Source organism: Lutra lutra, chromosome 1 (assembly GCF_902655055.1).
Source record: "Lutra lutra chromosome 1, mLutLut1.2, whole genome shotgun sequence".
Classification (NCBI taxonomy): domain Eukaryota; kingdom Metazoa; phylum Chordata; class Mammalia; order Carnivora; family Mustelidae; genus Lutra; species Lutra lutra.
In genome coordinates, this window is record NC_062278.1 from 134,155,875 (window position 1) to 134,173,211 (window position 17,337).

The 17,337-nt window shown below is 41.4% G+C and overlaps 1 protein-coding gene across 1 annotated transcript in view; it reads right to left on the minus strand.

Annotated features, from left to right (window-relative positions):
• Positions 1-17,337, minus strand: part of LOC125104609 (collagen alpha-6(VI) chain) — a 151,597-nt gene that overhangs the window by 104,973 nt on the left and 29,287 nt on the right. The window contains exons 2-8 of the mRNA XM_047737212.1: positions 13,644-13,742; positions 10,820-11,416; positions 9,107-9,727; positions 7,452-8,012; positions 6,047-6,604; positions 3,139-3,714; positions 249-818 (exon numbers count right to left, since the gene is read on the minus strand). Of these exons, the coding sequence (XP_047593168.1) occupies positions 249-818; positions 3,139-3,714; positions 6,047-6,604; positions 7,452-8,012; positions 9,107-9,727; positions 10,820-11,416; positions 13,644-13,742 (3,582 nt within the window). The remainder of the gene's footprint in view (positions 1-248; positions 819-3,138; positions 3,715-6,046; positions 6,605-7,451; positions 8,013-9,106; positions 9,728-10,819; positions 11,417-13,643; positions 13,743-17,337) is intronic.

A 17,337-nucleotide genomic window follows, 5' to 3' on the forward strand; every position in this document is an offset into this window, starting at 1 on the left:
ATTTGCAAAGGGCCATGTACTCTAGGGGGTAGGGGGGTGGTGTGTGAGACGAAAGGTTCTCAGATGTCCTGTTTTTTTCAGTCCACAAGTCACAAAAAAGTGCTTAATGACTGTGAAAAGTTCAATCTGAAATCCAGAGGCGCAAATCTAAATTCTCCTACCAGACCCTGGGGATGTAAACAGAGCTGGAGGAAAATGTCAGCAAAGACAGGGAAGGAAAAAATATGAACGACACATTAAATACTTACTGCTCTCACCCCCTGAGGTACAGATGTTGCGAACTATCCTTTTCTTGACCTTTGTCAGTTCATCAAAGTTATGGACCGTCAGTTTTTTATCTGCAGTCCCGGTGATCTGAATGAGCTGTTGATCATCCACATCTCCAATGCCCACAGAGTAAATATCAATACCTCTGTGTCTCAGGTCTTCAGCGGCCTGGGCCACCTCATCTTGGGACTGGCCATCTGTGAGGACCAGCAACACCTGCGGGGTACCTGCATTTATCCGGCTGCCCATGTCTGGCCGGAAGTAATGCCCCACCTGCCGGAGTGCAGCACCGATGTGCGTGTATCCAAAGATCTGCTGGATGTTTTCGATCTGAAATGAGATCTCCTTCTTGCCTATGAAATTTCCCAGTGGAAATTCTGCCCGATAGGTATGGCTGAACTGGGCAGCACCTATACGTACTCTGTTGACACTGACATCAAAGTCTTGAACAACAGATGCCAAGAATTCCTTCATCTTCTTGAAGTCATCTGGATGAATGCTATTTGAACCATCCATGAGAAACACAAGATCTACTTTTTCAATTTCACAATCTACAAAGAGGAGGAAAGGAAGCAACAACAACAATCTGATTATTTTTTCTGAAACCAGGCAAGTGCTGATTATGTGTTTGTAGCTATATAGAAATGAGATTTGTGAAGATGGCTTCTTATCCTATGCCATCCAGTGGTCACATTAATGGAGAGGAAATAAAAACAGTCAGTTCATAAAGGCACAAACAACTCATGTATCCCTTTCTGACTTTCTTGGGATTTCCATTTGGTCTTACACCATTTTCTTTTCCAAGAGGCTAGAGAAATGCGAGTGGCACCATGGTAAACTCGTTCTTACCTGTCATGTAGCCTTAACCCTTTCAGAAAGCCCAGTGCTAGTAGTAGCACAGCAAGGGAAAACAAAATAGCACACATCCACTTAGGGACTCAAAAAGACAGATGGTCTGTATGATTCACTTGGCCTCCCTCGCTAGGTGAGCCAATCAATACTTTCCTGATTATTATTAGGGCAAACTGAGGTTTTCAAATCATGCCTTCCAGCCTGTATCTTGTCTGTTTTCCTCTTTTCCAGCTCCCTTTCTGGTGCATATAGGCAGAAATATGTACTTAATAAAAATATTTTTTGGCAATGCAGTATAGTTTAGAGAGGCTTCCTTTTTATTAATACAACAAATACAAAACAAAAAGAATATGAAAAGACCACTGCCAATGAATGAGTTATGCTTGGAACATGCTAATGTGTGTTCCCTTAGCCTTCTGGTAAACATTATCATTTCCTTGAATTCCCCCAGAGATTTCACCATTGACTTAACTTAGTTAATTCTAGTTAGCCTAAGATTAAAGGTATCTGAGATTCCTGCAGTCAAGATAAGCAGGGAAGAGATAAAGAGAATTATGATAAATAGATCCCTTAGGAACCAGTTAACTCATTAAATTCCTGTTTCAAATAAGAGAGATAAAGCAGTTTTTTTTTTTTTAAAGCACACCCAAGGATACCTTTATTTTTTTTTTAACTTTATTTTTTCAGTGTTCCAAGATTCATTGTTTATGCACCACAACCACTACTCCATGCAATAGGAGCCCTCCTTAATACTTACCACCAGGCTCACCCAACCCCTCATCCCCCTCCCCTCCAAAACCCTCAGTGTGTTTCTCAGAGTCCACAGTCTCTCATGGTTCACCAAGGGAGACCTTTTAATACAAAAATTCAAGGTCAACTTCTGCAGTAGGCTTAAAAGGACAAATCAAATTTTAGGCACTGGCCAACAGAAGCTAAGAGTTCTCCCAGTTTTCAGTAAGACCCAGGCAGATTTCATTAGTTTTATGAAAGAAATAGATAGGGTTAGATTAGGGTCTTCTAAGGAGGCAAGGCATAGGAAATCCAGAAGAGTCAAATAATTTTTAAAAGGAACTATACCCAAGATGTTGGAAACCTGGATTAATACCAATTCATCTAATAATACTTAGTATTTTTAATAAAACACCCTAAATAAAAAATACTAAGGAATTAAAAAAAAGATTTTATTTATTTGACAGAGAAAAAGCACAAGCAGGCAGAACAGCAGGCAGAGGGAGAGGGAGAAACAGGCTCCCTGCTGAGCAGAGAGCCGGATGTGGGGTTTGATCCCAGGACCATGGGATCAAGACCTGAGCCAAACGCAGATACTTACTGAGCCACCCAGATGCCCCAGGAATTTTTTTTTTTAAATAGACCATAGTGTTCCTTTAAAAACAAAGGTGTAAAGTGGCAGCTGAATAAGTGAATGAATGATCACATACACACATAAATGTGGCAATGTAATCTCTAGCCACTGAACCAGAAACATGAGGCAAAGGAAGTCCACTGTGCTCTGCTCTAAAAACATCAGTCTCAAAGTGTGTTTTGTATTGGGCTCCATGTTTTAAACAAGCTTCTGTTGATAATAAGCAAAGGGACTGGGATCTTCCAGCCGGCAGGAGAGAAGGTTTCAGGCAATGACTGCTGGTTCTTAGGAAGAAGTGGAATTGGATTTCTTGTGTGAAAAGCGGGAGGAAGAACTAGTGAGTGGAAAGAGTGGGTAAACAACTTTGTGTTCTGAGAAACAAAGCCTGCTCAAAAATGGTGAATCCCCCATGATTATAAAAGTTTAGTCAATGAGCAGCAAAGCTGTAGGAGGTATTCCTCTTTGGGGAGGAGGCCAAATGAAATGTCCTTGAGATCCTCCCCACCCTGAGATTCTCTAACAATGGGAAGTTCTAGGACCATGGGCGCTTCTCCATTTCCTCTCTGGAGAACCTGCTCTGACTGGCTATTGTTTTGGTTTCTCCCTCACTTAGACCTCTGCTGATAATTAAGACAAGTTTAATGGATAAAACTTACCTACTTTCGAAGAGTTACATACACTGGCTGACACATCTGAAAATATTCCCTTCAGGCCTCCAAACGTCTCCACAAAAAAGTACTTGTCACTCGATCCTGCCATGACTAGCAGCTCCACAGGATTGGCACCAGCAATCCCCACGGCCAGGACAAGAATGCCTTTGTCCCTCAAGGCCTTGGCTGTGGCATTGAGCTTATCTGCATCATGGGATTCCCCATCAGTTATCACAATGAGGACTTGGGGGACCCCTTTCTGCAGACGGCTGCCCCTGGCTTCAGTGAACATGTGGTCTGAAAAGCCCAAGGCCTCAGCGGTATAAGTGTTGCCCCCCATGGGCTGGTCCTTCTGAAGCACCGAAATCACCTCCCATTTTGTGCCAAGGTCACCCAGATAAAACAGCACCTCTGGGTCATCAGCATACTTCAGTGCCCCAAACCGGACCTGATTCTGGCCAACATCAGCTTTTTTCACCAAGTCAACCATAAAGTCTTTCATGATATTATATTCATCATGGTCAATGCTTCCAGAGCTGTCAATTACAAACACAACATCCAAAACTTCAATCCGCTTGCATTCTAAAAGAGGAAAAAGGAAAACCACACAAGATTAGCTTTGGAGATCATGGGAGACCCTTCTGCCCACATCTGTTTTTTCCCATTGCCAAGGTGTACTCTGCATGGGATCAAGCTGTACATGAGAATGTCCTGGGTAACAGGACAATACACATATGTTCATGCTGCCAGTATGCAGAAATAGTCAGGTAAGACTTAGGACAAGGCAGACATGAAGCATACTGTAGGGGGAAGTAGTCACAGGATCATAGGAATAAACACTTCAAATGCTTTGGACTAAAAAGGAAAAAATAGCATTCTGCAGAAATTCTCCTGTATAAATAGTTTCTTCAACATGTGCTTTCATTTACACAGATTCATGTATTTTTTTTTTCTTTTTTTTTAAGCCCAGCATCAAGATTTTATTCTTAAGATAAACCTTTGGGAAATGACCACATGAAAATGAATTTGGCAACACTGTATATTTTTTCATTCTTACAGCTCATTCTTCAAGGTTTCAAGCTCTCCCTTTTTAACTTTCCTGAACATTATCTCCTTTCATTGTTGGGTCTTATCCTAGAAACAAGCCCAATTCATACTTGGCCTAACACAGTGGTCCTGGCATGACATGCCTGTTCACTTTTCAAACTTTGGGTCAATGGCATGAAAAAGTAAAGCAGGGAAGACCCCATTAATACTTAATTCAATGTGGATAACATATTCTATCTAAAGGTACAGAGTTCCAAATTCCAACTCATTCATTCTGGAGAAGTGGAATGTCAGTTGGTTAATGATTTAGTCCATATGTAGCACAATCCCTCTAGGGGCTTGGAAAGTTATGTTCCGAAAGTTAACTCATTGGTTCTGGAGAAAAGGAATGATAACAGAGTAGCCACCCTCCTAGAGGCTCACCCTATTTCCTTCCTCTGCCAGCCACCTGCTTGCTATATGGCAGGGCTGTTAAAAACTCTAGAACCAATATACTTACCCCACTGACTAGAGGCCACGTTGTACATAGCCATAAAGTGAATTCTCAAGAAAAGCCAGTGATGGACATTGAGGAAGGCATGTGCTGTGCTGAACCCTGGGTGTTATACTTATCTAACGAATCACTGATCGCTGCATCAAGGACTAATTCTGTGCTATACAGGAGCTAACTGAACATAATAAAAAAAAAATAAGAAAAGAAAGGCTGGTTCCACAAAAGAAGACACTACTTCTCTCTGGGTTTTTTGCTGCCCTCAGAAGCCTGCCTGGATTACCCAAGGGACTGAGCTGGTGCTGCGGAGGGGGGGTTGGCGAGTGTGGGGGTGGATTCTCAGTGTTGGCACACTTGGAAGAGTTCAGATTTGTTCTGGGTAGAATTATCAGGAAACACAATCCAGATGTATTTTCTACAGCGCACAGACTACAATCACTAAAACTTCCAGTGGAAAATGAACAGAACTGTTCCTTGAAAATCATGGTTCCTCTCTTTCCTCAAAACTCCATTAAGATCCACATCCTTCGTAGAGATTTTTCGGAATGCCTCTGTCATCAGGCCCCATGGATCACAGTGCAAATCCGTCCCTTCCCTTTGCTGAACTTGTTTCATCACTTGCATGACTCTGCGGTTTCATGGAAGAAGGACATTTACATTTTCAAGCTATTTACTTCCTTTGAGGCATCCATGGTTCAAGTTCCCATACTATACTCCTCTTTTATAGGATTTAATATCACAGTGTTTATACCAACATCATCTCAGTTTATGGAAGTATTCATTTTCAAACATTGTAAAACAAATGTCTACATTGGACGTCAGGTCAAAGGGGAGCCACCTTGCCCAGGTTATGCTTTTGTACGACTTGCCTCACACGGAGCCCAAGGACACAGGTTATAGGAGGCTGGCCCCTTGCCTCCAGGTGGGCAGACTCTGTGGTATAATTCATGCTTAGGGTTCCCCAGGGGATCGGGCTGAAGCTATACTCTAGCTGAGACCACTTCTTTGCTTAGTGCTTAACATGTGCCCTATCCTGCATCCCTTACACCTCTTCTGAAAATGCCTCTTCAACAAGTCACTTCCATAAGAACCCCTGACGCAGCTCCTGCTTCCAGGGAACCAGACCTAAGATATCGCCTTAGTGCTCTCTGTCTACAAACGAGAAACGATCTAGGCGGACCAAAATTATTCTGTATAAATCCGACAGTTCTGTTGAGGAAAGGTGCATTTTTTACATGTAGGTCAAAACCAACTAGGATGAACATTTCAACTAAACACAAAGTTTGCAATGTTCAAATAGTTTACTTAATTCCAGACAGAATGGCTAATGCAGACATATGTTTGGATAATCCTGCCAGTGCATATGCCCACACCTACCTTCCCGGGGGCTGCATATTCCAAAAACAAGGTCATCTTCAATGTGCTGCAGAATATCAAAGTTCTCAACATAAAATACCATCTCGGGCCTCCCGCTGATTTCCTCGAGCTGGGTGACATTGGAACCAAATACCCCCACTGAGTAGATAATTATGCCTTCTTGTCGAAGTGCTACTGCTGGGTCCTTGACTATGTCCTGAGCTTCACCATCAGTGATGAGGATGAGAAACCTCCTGACATTGGGCCGGGCCCCCTTAGCAGGGCTGAAGTACTGAGACACAAAGGTCAGGGCACTACCGGTCAAGGTCGTTTCTCCAATGTGAGTCATCCGGTCTATTGCATCTGAAATTTCATTTTGGGACATATATCTGTTGAGCTGAAATTCCTCCTTATTGACGTCGCTGAACTGGACTACGCCGATTTGTACCCGATCTGCCCCAATCTGAGATTTGCTCACCAGGTTTTTCATAAATGTTTTCATTTTGATGAAGTTTTCAAGTCCTATACTGCCAGAACTGTCCACCAGAAACATGATGTCTGCTTTCATCTCTTTGCAGGCTGTAGGGGAGAAGGCAAGACACTTATTCAAGGTAGCTTCAGGTAAAAAGGTTAAGGGTAAACAAGAAAATCCAAAAGACAAATAATTCTATATTGAAGTTAAGTGTGAGCTTGGAAAGGATTGCTAGCAAGTAAATAAAGCACTGAAGGCAATAAAAGTGAGACTACTCTATTTGTTATTTGTTATTAATATATGATTCAGGATATCTTAACTTGAGCACTATTGACAATTTGAGCTGGATCATTTTTATTGTGGAGAGCATTCCTACAGTATCCTATAATACATGCACACTTAGCAGTATCCCAACCTCTACCTATTAAATGCCAGGAGCATCTATTGTCATTCATAGTCATTCATAACTATGTCATCATCATAACATTCAAACTATGTCTGTCATTCAGTTATGACAACCAAAAATTTCTCTAGATATTGCAAGTATCCCCCAAGGGGCAAAAAATCACCCCCAGCTGAAGACTACTGATACAGCTGTAAAAGGTTTCATAAAAGTTTTATTAAAAAGCAATTTAAATAACCTGAGCTACTCCTTCAAAATCAGAAATCATTTGTGGTGTCTAATTATAGGTCTATCCCAGCAGGGATTTGTGGGAAGAGGCTAACTGATATTTACTAGGGAGAACACCTCCAAACATCTTTCGTATGCTTCTGATATTAATTAGAACAACACTATAATGGGCTCCTAGTTTTTCTCTGGATAACAAATGTAGCTACACAAGTCAATAAACCTTGACTTAGAAATTCATGCTGTTTCTCTAAGCGTGGGATGTCATACTGCAGGAAGGTAATTTAGGAGCTGAAATCAAAAGGCAAAGCCACCATGTCCCCTACCTTCTTCAGCACAGATTTCTTGAACAACTTGGTTTCTTATGTCTTTCAAAGCATCGAAGTCATGCACATAGTATACCCTCTTTTCCTCGCCTGCAATTTCTCGCAGCTGTGTTTGGTTGGCCTCCTTGACCCCAATGGCATAAACACGAATGAGCTCTTCTCTCAGTCTGTTCGCAGGCTCCAAGATGCTATCCTTGGACATGCCATTGGTCAGGACAACAAGATGACAGGGCACTCGGTTTCCTCGCTGCTTCTTCGCTTTTTGCAAGAGCCCTAGTGTGAAATTCAGGGCTGCACCCGTGTTTGTGTTCCCACCCATCTGCCGGATATTCTCGATGGCCTTTCCCAAGTCATGCTTGTTAGTGTATTTATTGATCTCAAATTCCAAGTCCCAGCTGTCAGCGTACTGGACAGCCCCAACCCGCACCTTTTGGGGAGCGATGTTGAACATCCCTACCACCTCAGACAGGAAGGTCTTCATTTCGTGGAAGTCTGTGGCCTGGGTGTTTCCAGAGCCATCGATGAGAAGGTAAATGTCTGCTTCTTCGGTATCCACACAACCTAAAATGGAACCATACAGTTGGCTGTGGCCCAGAGGCAAGTGTGAAGAGGGACTGGGGATAGATGGGAAGCAGAACAATGGAAGCGTCTTCAGACAGAAAAATGGAAAACAGCTTCTAGGCATAAAAGATACTGCTAGCCTAATGTAGGGAAATCATAGCATTACGGGGGCCAAATGAATTGCTTCTGACAGTTTAAGACTATTTGAATAGTTCTCTGCCATGAATTAGAGCAAATCTGGATACAATAAAAGATCAGAAAGAAAACTTCAAGATGATTTTTACAAATCACTTTCCCCATTAGCGAATAACAGCTTAGCAAGCAGGCAAGTGGTATGCTGGGAAACAGAAGGTATTTAATGGGATATTGTGGACCAACGAGTTTTCTTTTTTGAAAACTTGAACACACTATAGACCCCCCATCTACTCCTAGCCAATTCACAAACCTAGAGGTATTGTCAGTGGCCTTATTTGCATACAACAAGGACACTTTGATAGTAAACATGCTAGAACCATTTGTTGATGTCTACATATAAAGGCACACATCAATTACATAGTACACACGTGTATATATGAAATATTTAAAATGCATCACTCTCCGTCTCTCCAAACTTACAGATTGCAGAATAGCCCCTCACAGCAAACCACTCTGTCCTCAAACCAAATCATGCTTCCGGTTTCTTTTCCAAGTTGGAATTCGAGGATGGTGGGAGAAAAGGAGAGAAAAGTTCAAAAAGAAAACAGTATAGGAAAGAGCAGGGGATCATGAGAGGCAAAGGAGAAAAAGTAAAAAGTAAAAGGCAATCAAATAAAAAAGGATGGCATTCTGGGATGTTTAGAAGTCATAGAGAATCCTGGTAAAGCTGCCCACGAGACCACATAAAAAAGGAAATCCCTCCTCCCCATCCCAGGACCTCAACGGCTTCCCTTCTCCCCCAGGTTACACTTTGTATGAGTAAGCGAAGGTAAGGAGTTGGGAACTTATTCTCCCTATCCACAGCACCCCCTGCCAACTCTTCCTCTATTTAGGATACCTGAGTGACAGGAGAAAAAAGAAAGGCTCTGAATCACCCTTCTCTCAGCTAAGGACTTTACCGGATTTGAGAGTTTCCGTGCGTTCAGAGAAAACAGAGACGGTGTGCGTGATCTGGTTCCGCAGCTTCTTCAGAAACGTCTGGTTGTGAGCAGCCAGGTCAGAGAAGGTTTTCAGTTTGGACACATGCTGCTCGGCAGGGTGAGAGGCGATCTTTTCCAGCTGGCTGTCGCTGGCCCCCTCGATGCCCATGGTGAAGATGGTCACGCCCTCGCGCCGGAGATTAACGGCCGCCTTAGTCACGTTATCCTCTGAGGGTCTGTGGGTCACCAGCACGGCGATCTGGGGCACCCCCTGATTCTTCCGACTGCCGTTGCGTGCGCTGAACACTTCCTTCCTGATCTTTCTGATGGCAGCTCCTGTGTGAGCCTTCCCAGCCTGGGGAGAGAGGTTCTGTATATTCTGGAGAACCTCTGACTTATTTACGCCCCTGCTGAGTGAATTTATCACCTTCGTCTCATTGCTGTAGGTCACCAGGCCAACCCTCATGCAGTTATCCTTTATGTCAAGAGCAGATACACTCTCTTCCAGGAATTCCTTGAGGTAGTCAAAGTTCTCCTGGCTGCCATTGACAGACACATCTAACAGGAACACCACGTCAGCCACAGACAGGCCTTGGCAAACTGTATGGACAAAGAAAGAACAGGCACAAATTTAGCTGGAGGTCTGGCATCCCTGCTCAGCATTATAAGGCACGGAGAACATCTACCAGAACCTGGTTACACAGTTAAAGAAAGAATGCTGTGCACAAAAGGATCATGAAGCTGAGATCACAAGGTCCTAGATTCAAATCCTAGATCAAAGCTCAACTCCCAGCTTTAATTTCCTTATCTGTGAAAACAGCATTTATCTCAGGAAATTGTGATGGAGAGCACATGTGATAACATGCTTAGCATGCGGCCCCATACATAAAATTCGCTCAGTGAACAGCTGCTACTGTGATCATAATTAAAATATCACTAAAATCAATAGGTAGAGTCCAGATATTCCTAAGGTATTGTAATGGACTAGAAATTGCACTTTGCATTATTTTATTTGGGGAAGAGTTTAATAAGAGGATTCATGTTTTCCTAGAATAAGTAAGAAAAGCATTCTCCATTATCAATAGACAATTCTACTGTCTCGTTCAAACAGATCTACCTGGCAATAATATGAGTTTCCTATGTTACTTACTGATACTTGTATAGTTTGAGCAAATTGTTTTTTACTGGCTCTCTCCTGCCCCTCACTTGAATGAGGTTCATAAACACCCCGTCATCCTTGTTAATACAAGAGGACAGACCTGGACAGCAGGTTGGAGTTGAACAGAACACAGGGAAGCTCGGCCAGAGAAGAGCTGCAGAAGGGAGGCAGTATGTGGTTGTAGGACCGAGGGCCTGGGGAATCCAGGGGCCTGATCTACCCGATTTCCAACTGCACCCCGGTGTGGGGCCCGGCCATGTCATCTCAAATGATCCCTGCAAGCTTCTCTCAGCAGAAGCAGGAGTTTGGCTTACCGGAAGTTGTTTCTAGCCCTAGCATTCTGAGATTGCATTATGTGGTTTCAGCAGGCAAGGATTTAAGAACACATTTACCTTTCAAATGAACCAGTATAAGACTACATAGCAACAGAAGCCCAGGCTTTGGAGGAAAGGGGTGTTCATCCTTACAATCCTCTCTCCATATTGATTTTTCAAAAGCATTTAATCATTCCTATACATGTGACCTAAACCCACCTTCCACAAGAATGTCATCCGCTGCTCCATCCCTGTACTGGGTGGCTTCCTTGATGATCTGCGTCATGTTTTGGGAAAATGCGCCAAGGTCCCTGACCGACCGGAGGTTGAAATGAAACTGAGCCGTGGCCATGGCCTTCAGCTGCTCCGCGGAAGCACCCTGTAGCCCCACGGACACGATTCTCACCCCGTCTTCCCGCAGGGCTTTGGAGGCCTCTTCCACGTCATCCTCGGACTCCGCGGAAGCCAGCACCACCAGAATCGGGGGAAACTGCTTCTTGTCCCTCCCGCCAGCCTGCGCAGAGAAGTAGGTCCTGCGCGCCTCCCGGAGCGCGTGGCCGATGCGCAGGGAGCCGCCCATGAAGCCGAAGTTCTTCTTGAGATGGTTCAGCATGGGGTTCCTGCTCCTGAAGGTGCTCAGCTGGAACTCGTTGTGGAACTGGTCACTGTACTGGGCCAGGGCCACGTGGTACTTGTGGGCCTCTATGGGCAGACTGCTGATCATCTTGTTGATGAACGCTTTCACGAAGGGGAAGGATTTAGTTCCCAGGTGATCCGAGCTGTCCACCAGAAACACCACGTCTGCATACTCAGGGCCTACGAACCCAGAAACATAGAAACAAAGCAAAAATTTTAGAAATTACCACCCTGTTTAATGTCAACCATTTGTAGAAAAACCTACTTTCCTTTATTTGTATTTTTAATATTTTTCCAATAAACTGGAAATAATAACCGGAAATTACACATTTTCCCAAGAAAAGAAATCTATTTCTTGGACTGATTCCTTCCATAGACCCTTTTATTTAAACTCATCACAAATTAAGCATCAATTTTGTACGGAATTAATTAGATAAATTTAGAGAAGTAAAAAATCCTGGGTTTTTATACATTTAGTGACTGATTCAGTCCTCCACCTTTTTTGCTTTCAGAATTTGATCTCCATTTATATCAAGAGAATAAAAATTTTAAATGAGAATTGCATTGCTTTGAATTTGTTAGAATGGAGAAATCTGAATGATACTCTTTCATTGTAATTCCTCTTTTAGCAAGGCAACAGTGATCTGATTAACTTATACACATAGTAGTTTTGTATTCCCAAGCGTTAAATTGATGAAGTTTAAAAAATACCTAACAATTACAAAAATGTGGCAAATTTAAAGTTCTTTATAATATCTTTTGGATGAACCATAGGAATGGGCATTATTGTTGGTGGATTTCTTCTTATGTAAGTAAAACTTGATAGAAACTAGAAGGCCTTAAGCTAGGAAAGGGATTATGGTTTTAGTTCCTATTAAAAACATAATTTTTATATAGGGATATAATACTTCATTGAAATTTTAAGGCTTCATTCAATGTCAGGTTCAATGTTAGCTATATAGAATTAGATTTTTATGCGATAGGGAATCACTGGCTTTAAGCACAAAATGTTGTTTACTACTGATCTGCTGGTTTGAATTCAGAGTTCTCACCACTTTGGTAGAAGATCCATTTCCTGTCTGGGGAAGGGAAGGAAAGGTCTATTTGATGGTGCGGATTTAAGAAAATATGGTGAAATGGAACAAAGAACAGGAGTCCTGACTTTGTTATCAGCTAACTCCGCCTGCTCTGTCAAACTATTCAACATACTTGGGCCTCTGGTTCCTCACCTTTAAGATGAGTGGATTCAACTAGGAAATATCTACAGTCCTTCCTCACTCAGATTCTGGTGAGCTCAAGTGGTTACCAGATAAATTCTAATCAAATTAAAATAACTTCATCCTCTTCCTGTCTACAATTGCTAGGAAACCAGCATCAGCAACCCCCCACCCGAACCCCACGTGTGATTTTGTTCCCTTGACAGCAGTCTGACCAAAGCACAGAGGATAATATTCTTTCCTAGCTTCTGAAGAATCTAATTTCAACTAGTTTGAGACTCCTTGGATGACCATATAGCCAGCAGTGACTTGAGGGGAAGAAATAAGTGAGGGTGAATTAACATTGTCTTCCAAGAGAAGGCTGGAACCCCTATGAGGATTGTCAGGGGAGCCCTGTCCAGGATGGCTTGACTTGTGACCAAAAGTGACCTTTCTATTCATGAATAAACCCCACACCTCACGTGGAGAAAAGAAATGTGGACAACTAGCACATGAGATAGATTCAGGTTCTGATACGGGCCGACATCATGTCTGAACCATTGGACAGTGAGCAAAAAGCACTGCTTCTCTTTAAAAAGCTTAATATCAAGCATAGTGAGATAGCAAAGGAAGAGGTTTACAGAACAATGTCTAGTTTCTCTCTTCAGAAGGTCTTGACCTCCTTCCAAGGTCAGAGTCCTTGAGAAAGCCATGAAAGCCAATATAGCTGGCCTTGGACATGAAGTGGCCAGTATGAGAACTCACCACATAGAGGTGGGAGGGGCAGCAAAGGGTACACCAGTATTTTGACTTCTTGTCCACCAGGCAAAGATTACTGACAGATAGTAGACAGCAATGGAGCTTTCTCTAAAGAGCAAGAGCTCTTTCTTTACAATAAGCAAACAGTTTAAACTGAAGCAGAATCTGGATACTTAACTAAGACAATGTTTTGGCACAAATGAACTAGGAAGAGACATGCCAAATTTCCTAGGCCTGAATCTAATATTAAGAGATGCAAACTCCCAACAGACCTAAAAGGGTTGAAATTAAGGACAAATAACAGCTCTCATATCATATCTGGAATAAGGTCCAGAAACAAATGATCTATAAAGAAAAAGAGGTTGACATCAAAAAGAAATTGAGCTACCATCCACATCTTTACAAAACTTGAGGAAAATAATTCTTCTCTCTTTTTTTTTTTTTAAACTTACCAGGGTCTTTGCTCATAGAGACATGGGAACAAGTTATTATAAGGAACAAAATCAGCAGCATTTTCATATTATGACCTAAAAAAATCTCCAGCTTGAAATCTGAAAGGCAAAAACATAAACACCTAAAATTGTTGTGGATATTATTTTGGAATAAAGTCCCACACTTAAGAGCACACAAAATTTTATAGCAAACTGGATGCAATAGAAGGCATAGAATCTCTGAGTTTCTGATTCATGAAGTACCTTGGGGAAAAAGATCCACAAACATTTACACAATCATATAAGTTTTTCCCGGTCTAAGATACTGTAGAAACATGAAATTTTGGATTGTCAATGGCAATAGCCAAATACATTCTAGTTCCAACAACATTTCGTGTCTCTATTAGTCATTTTCCTTGTACCCTAGTGTTACCCTGGGTCCACTTACTGCCAAGACAATTCAGAGTTCATGGCTGGGACACAGTCTAAGACTTGACTTGTAATGAACATGTAAGTGTGTTTCATATTTGAGCAGTACGTATTTTTAGATGTGGTCAAAACTCCTTGTTTTTCTCCTTTTCCTAAACAATTAAAAAGCTAACCATTTCTCTTTATCCCTAAATTTGAGGGAAGACATAAAAGTAGTGCCCTCCATTTTCCATCTCAATATCTTGATCCTCCCAAATGACTCATTTTGCGCCATCTTGCTTCCAAGTACCTAGAACTGTGTGAGGCAAGGGTTTTCCAATTCCACTTTGACCTAAAGCATTTTTGGCCCCCTAGAATTATTCATTTCATAGAATTAAATAAAATATTAAAGATACTGAAAATAAATATTTTCATGAAGCAGGATGGGTTCATTCATTCACTCATCCACTTAGTGAAAAATCAGTTTATCCATATTAATGAACTAGTATCTGTTTCTTGCTGAATTCTTACCCAAACATGAATTTGCAAAGTTATATAGGGCTGTCTCACTCCTAGTGCTTAGGACTAGCAGTGAGGCTAGTCAGGCAGACTTCTAGGGCTTAGTACTTCATCCCTTCAGAAAAGGGACCTGTGCCATTCAAAATTCCATCCCCATTGCTTCACCTACTCCATCATCCCTCTGACATTCTGGAATTTGGAACTCTGATGTATTCCTTCATAAGCCTAGATGATATAAACTTTTCAGGCTGTAAGTCAATTTATCAATCCTATTCCGAGGTAATCAGTGAACTGGAAGGGGCTCATAAGAGGTTGTTTTTAGTTCAACCCTTTTATTTTAGAGGAATGTTAGTCCTAACATGGATTGCCCAAAATGAAAACCAAGTTGTAATATCTACACATTTTCTACCAATGTGTATAACAACAAATTCCAACATTTGTTGAGCCTTTACTCTGTGTCATGCCCTGCGTTAACTGCTTTACATTTGTTCTCTTGTTCGATATTGATAACAAACCTAGTACCAGGTGATATTATTCTTATTTTACAGATAAGGAAATAGATTTATAAGGGAGAAGTAAGTGACCAACTCAATCACATTGATAAAATGGGCCACAGTTGGGTGTACAGCCCACATAAGATCTGTCCTTGCAAACTCTGTTACCCTGCATCCCAATCTCAACATTGTGAACACAAAAAGTGTCTCCAGCTTTCTTTCCAAAAGCTAAAACCTGGATAGAAAAGTGAGGATTAGGAAAGGCCACAATAATCCCAATGCAGCATGAAGCATCTGGAAATTTCCCCATGCAGATGATCAATACCAGTGATACAATAAAATTTGAGTTCTTTGGAATGGCATCTTGTGAAATAATTTTCTTGCACCCTTTAAATGGAATCCCACATCTGGTGTGGTATAAGGCTATACAGTGTAGAATCCCACATGAAAAAAGTTCTCTTAAAATGCATATGTGCCATGTTTTGTGTATACAGTAAGATTAGTAGTGGGCTAAGCCTCCAAGCTCATGCTTAGTAGGCTTGGGATCATTTTGACCACACCAAAACATGGATGAACTGCCTATAATCTCTTTGCTGTTCTGCTCCCAATCATGGCCAGGATTTACATACATCTTAAAATATCTATATATTTTAAAACAATTTAAAAAATACCCGAAGACATGAGGGGAGAATAAAGGAGATATTTACTTAAAGTAACAACATAAATTTAAATTCATTGTACACTCCATCTTAATGATGAGATTGATTGTTATAGAAATACTCTCAAAGGTACAGTTCTCTTTAATCTAAATTTTGTTGTAATTCATTTATTCTGAATCAAATAAGCTGAAGCCAATCTACTTCTTCTGGAAATTACATGCTATAAAAAGCTTTAAAAAAATCTGGATCACTGTAAACTTTCTGTTGAGAAGGTAGAATGTTTCTAATTTAAACCACAGCTGCAAAAGCAACATAGCCACCAAACCCTTGGCTTCAAACCCAGAATGTTTAGAACTTGTGCAACACCTCTCTTGAGGCTATGAAGAACAAGGGGTTTCAGGGAGACCTCTGCCCCATGCAAGCCAATTCATAATCTAGGACATGTCTTCAAAAAAATATATTAACAGCTCAGAAGGGATACTAAAAAGACTTCAGCAAAATTAAGATAAATGCCAAGTTTTCCTTTAAAATGAGCATGAAAGATACATCATTTCCAAGCATATGGATTTTATTTTTCTTCAGAAACAAGAATATTGTCAACTGTTGCACGTAAAAAAAAATACTGGGTCTATGCTGCAAAGTTGAGGATAAGTTGTCATTTGCTTATTTATCCCCATGCCCCCATCTCTTTCACTATTTCCCATTCTTGAGCTGTACTCATTCTCAGAAGTCAAAAGGTAGAAAGAAAACTATCCAAAGAGAGACAATGTCCATGCTGAAATGTTACAGCACAAATCCTTGGGACATACAGGAACAAATAAACAGTGAATCGATGATGGTAAGCACTACAAAACACACAAGCTGTCTTGGGGCAAGCAAGCTGCATGGTTTTACTGACGTCTTGTTTTTCCCAACTGCAGTTTCTAGAATCACAAAGAGAAGATGCGTAGACTGATCATATTGAACAAGGTCATTAGGCTCTGCCATTTTGTAAAATGAACACTCGTGTGTGGAGGAATGCTTGGTTCAGTGGAAAGAGCACAGGCTAGAAAGTCTCATGACCTGGGTTTCACTCTGTTCCTCAGCGATGGTGTCACTGGACACCCCCACCCCCCTCACTTCTGTGGATTCCTAATCTGAAGCACAAGAGATTACATCCTCTAAATTCCAACTGTCACACACTGACAGTTCTTTGATCTAATAAATAGTACTAGAAGAAAAAAAAGTGACCAGTTAAGCCAAGGGCACAGTGAAATATCAAGCACATGTTCTGAAACAGTCTTAGGGAGGAAAGTGCCCCTCAGACAATAACAGGTCTTGTGTTACAGGGACTACAACAGCAAGAGAAGGAGCCGGTCTCAGTTACTGACCCCTTCTGGGTCAGAAAATCTGCTGGAATCCTTCCAGACCCAAGGACATCCACTTAAGGGGATGAAAATTTCAATAAGGCAAACCTTATTTTATTTGTCTGGGAACTATATGCTCTGCTTAAAAATTAGGAAAATACAGAATAAATCCAAAATAAACCTAGAATACTAAAATACTAAAAATTTGAGCAGAAATCAGCAAACTAAAAGACAAAGGTAAAAGAAAATCAAGATTGAAACACCCACCTCACAACAGACTAATAAAAAA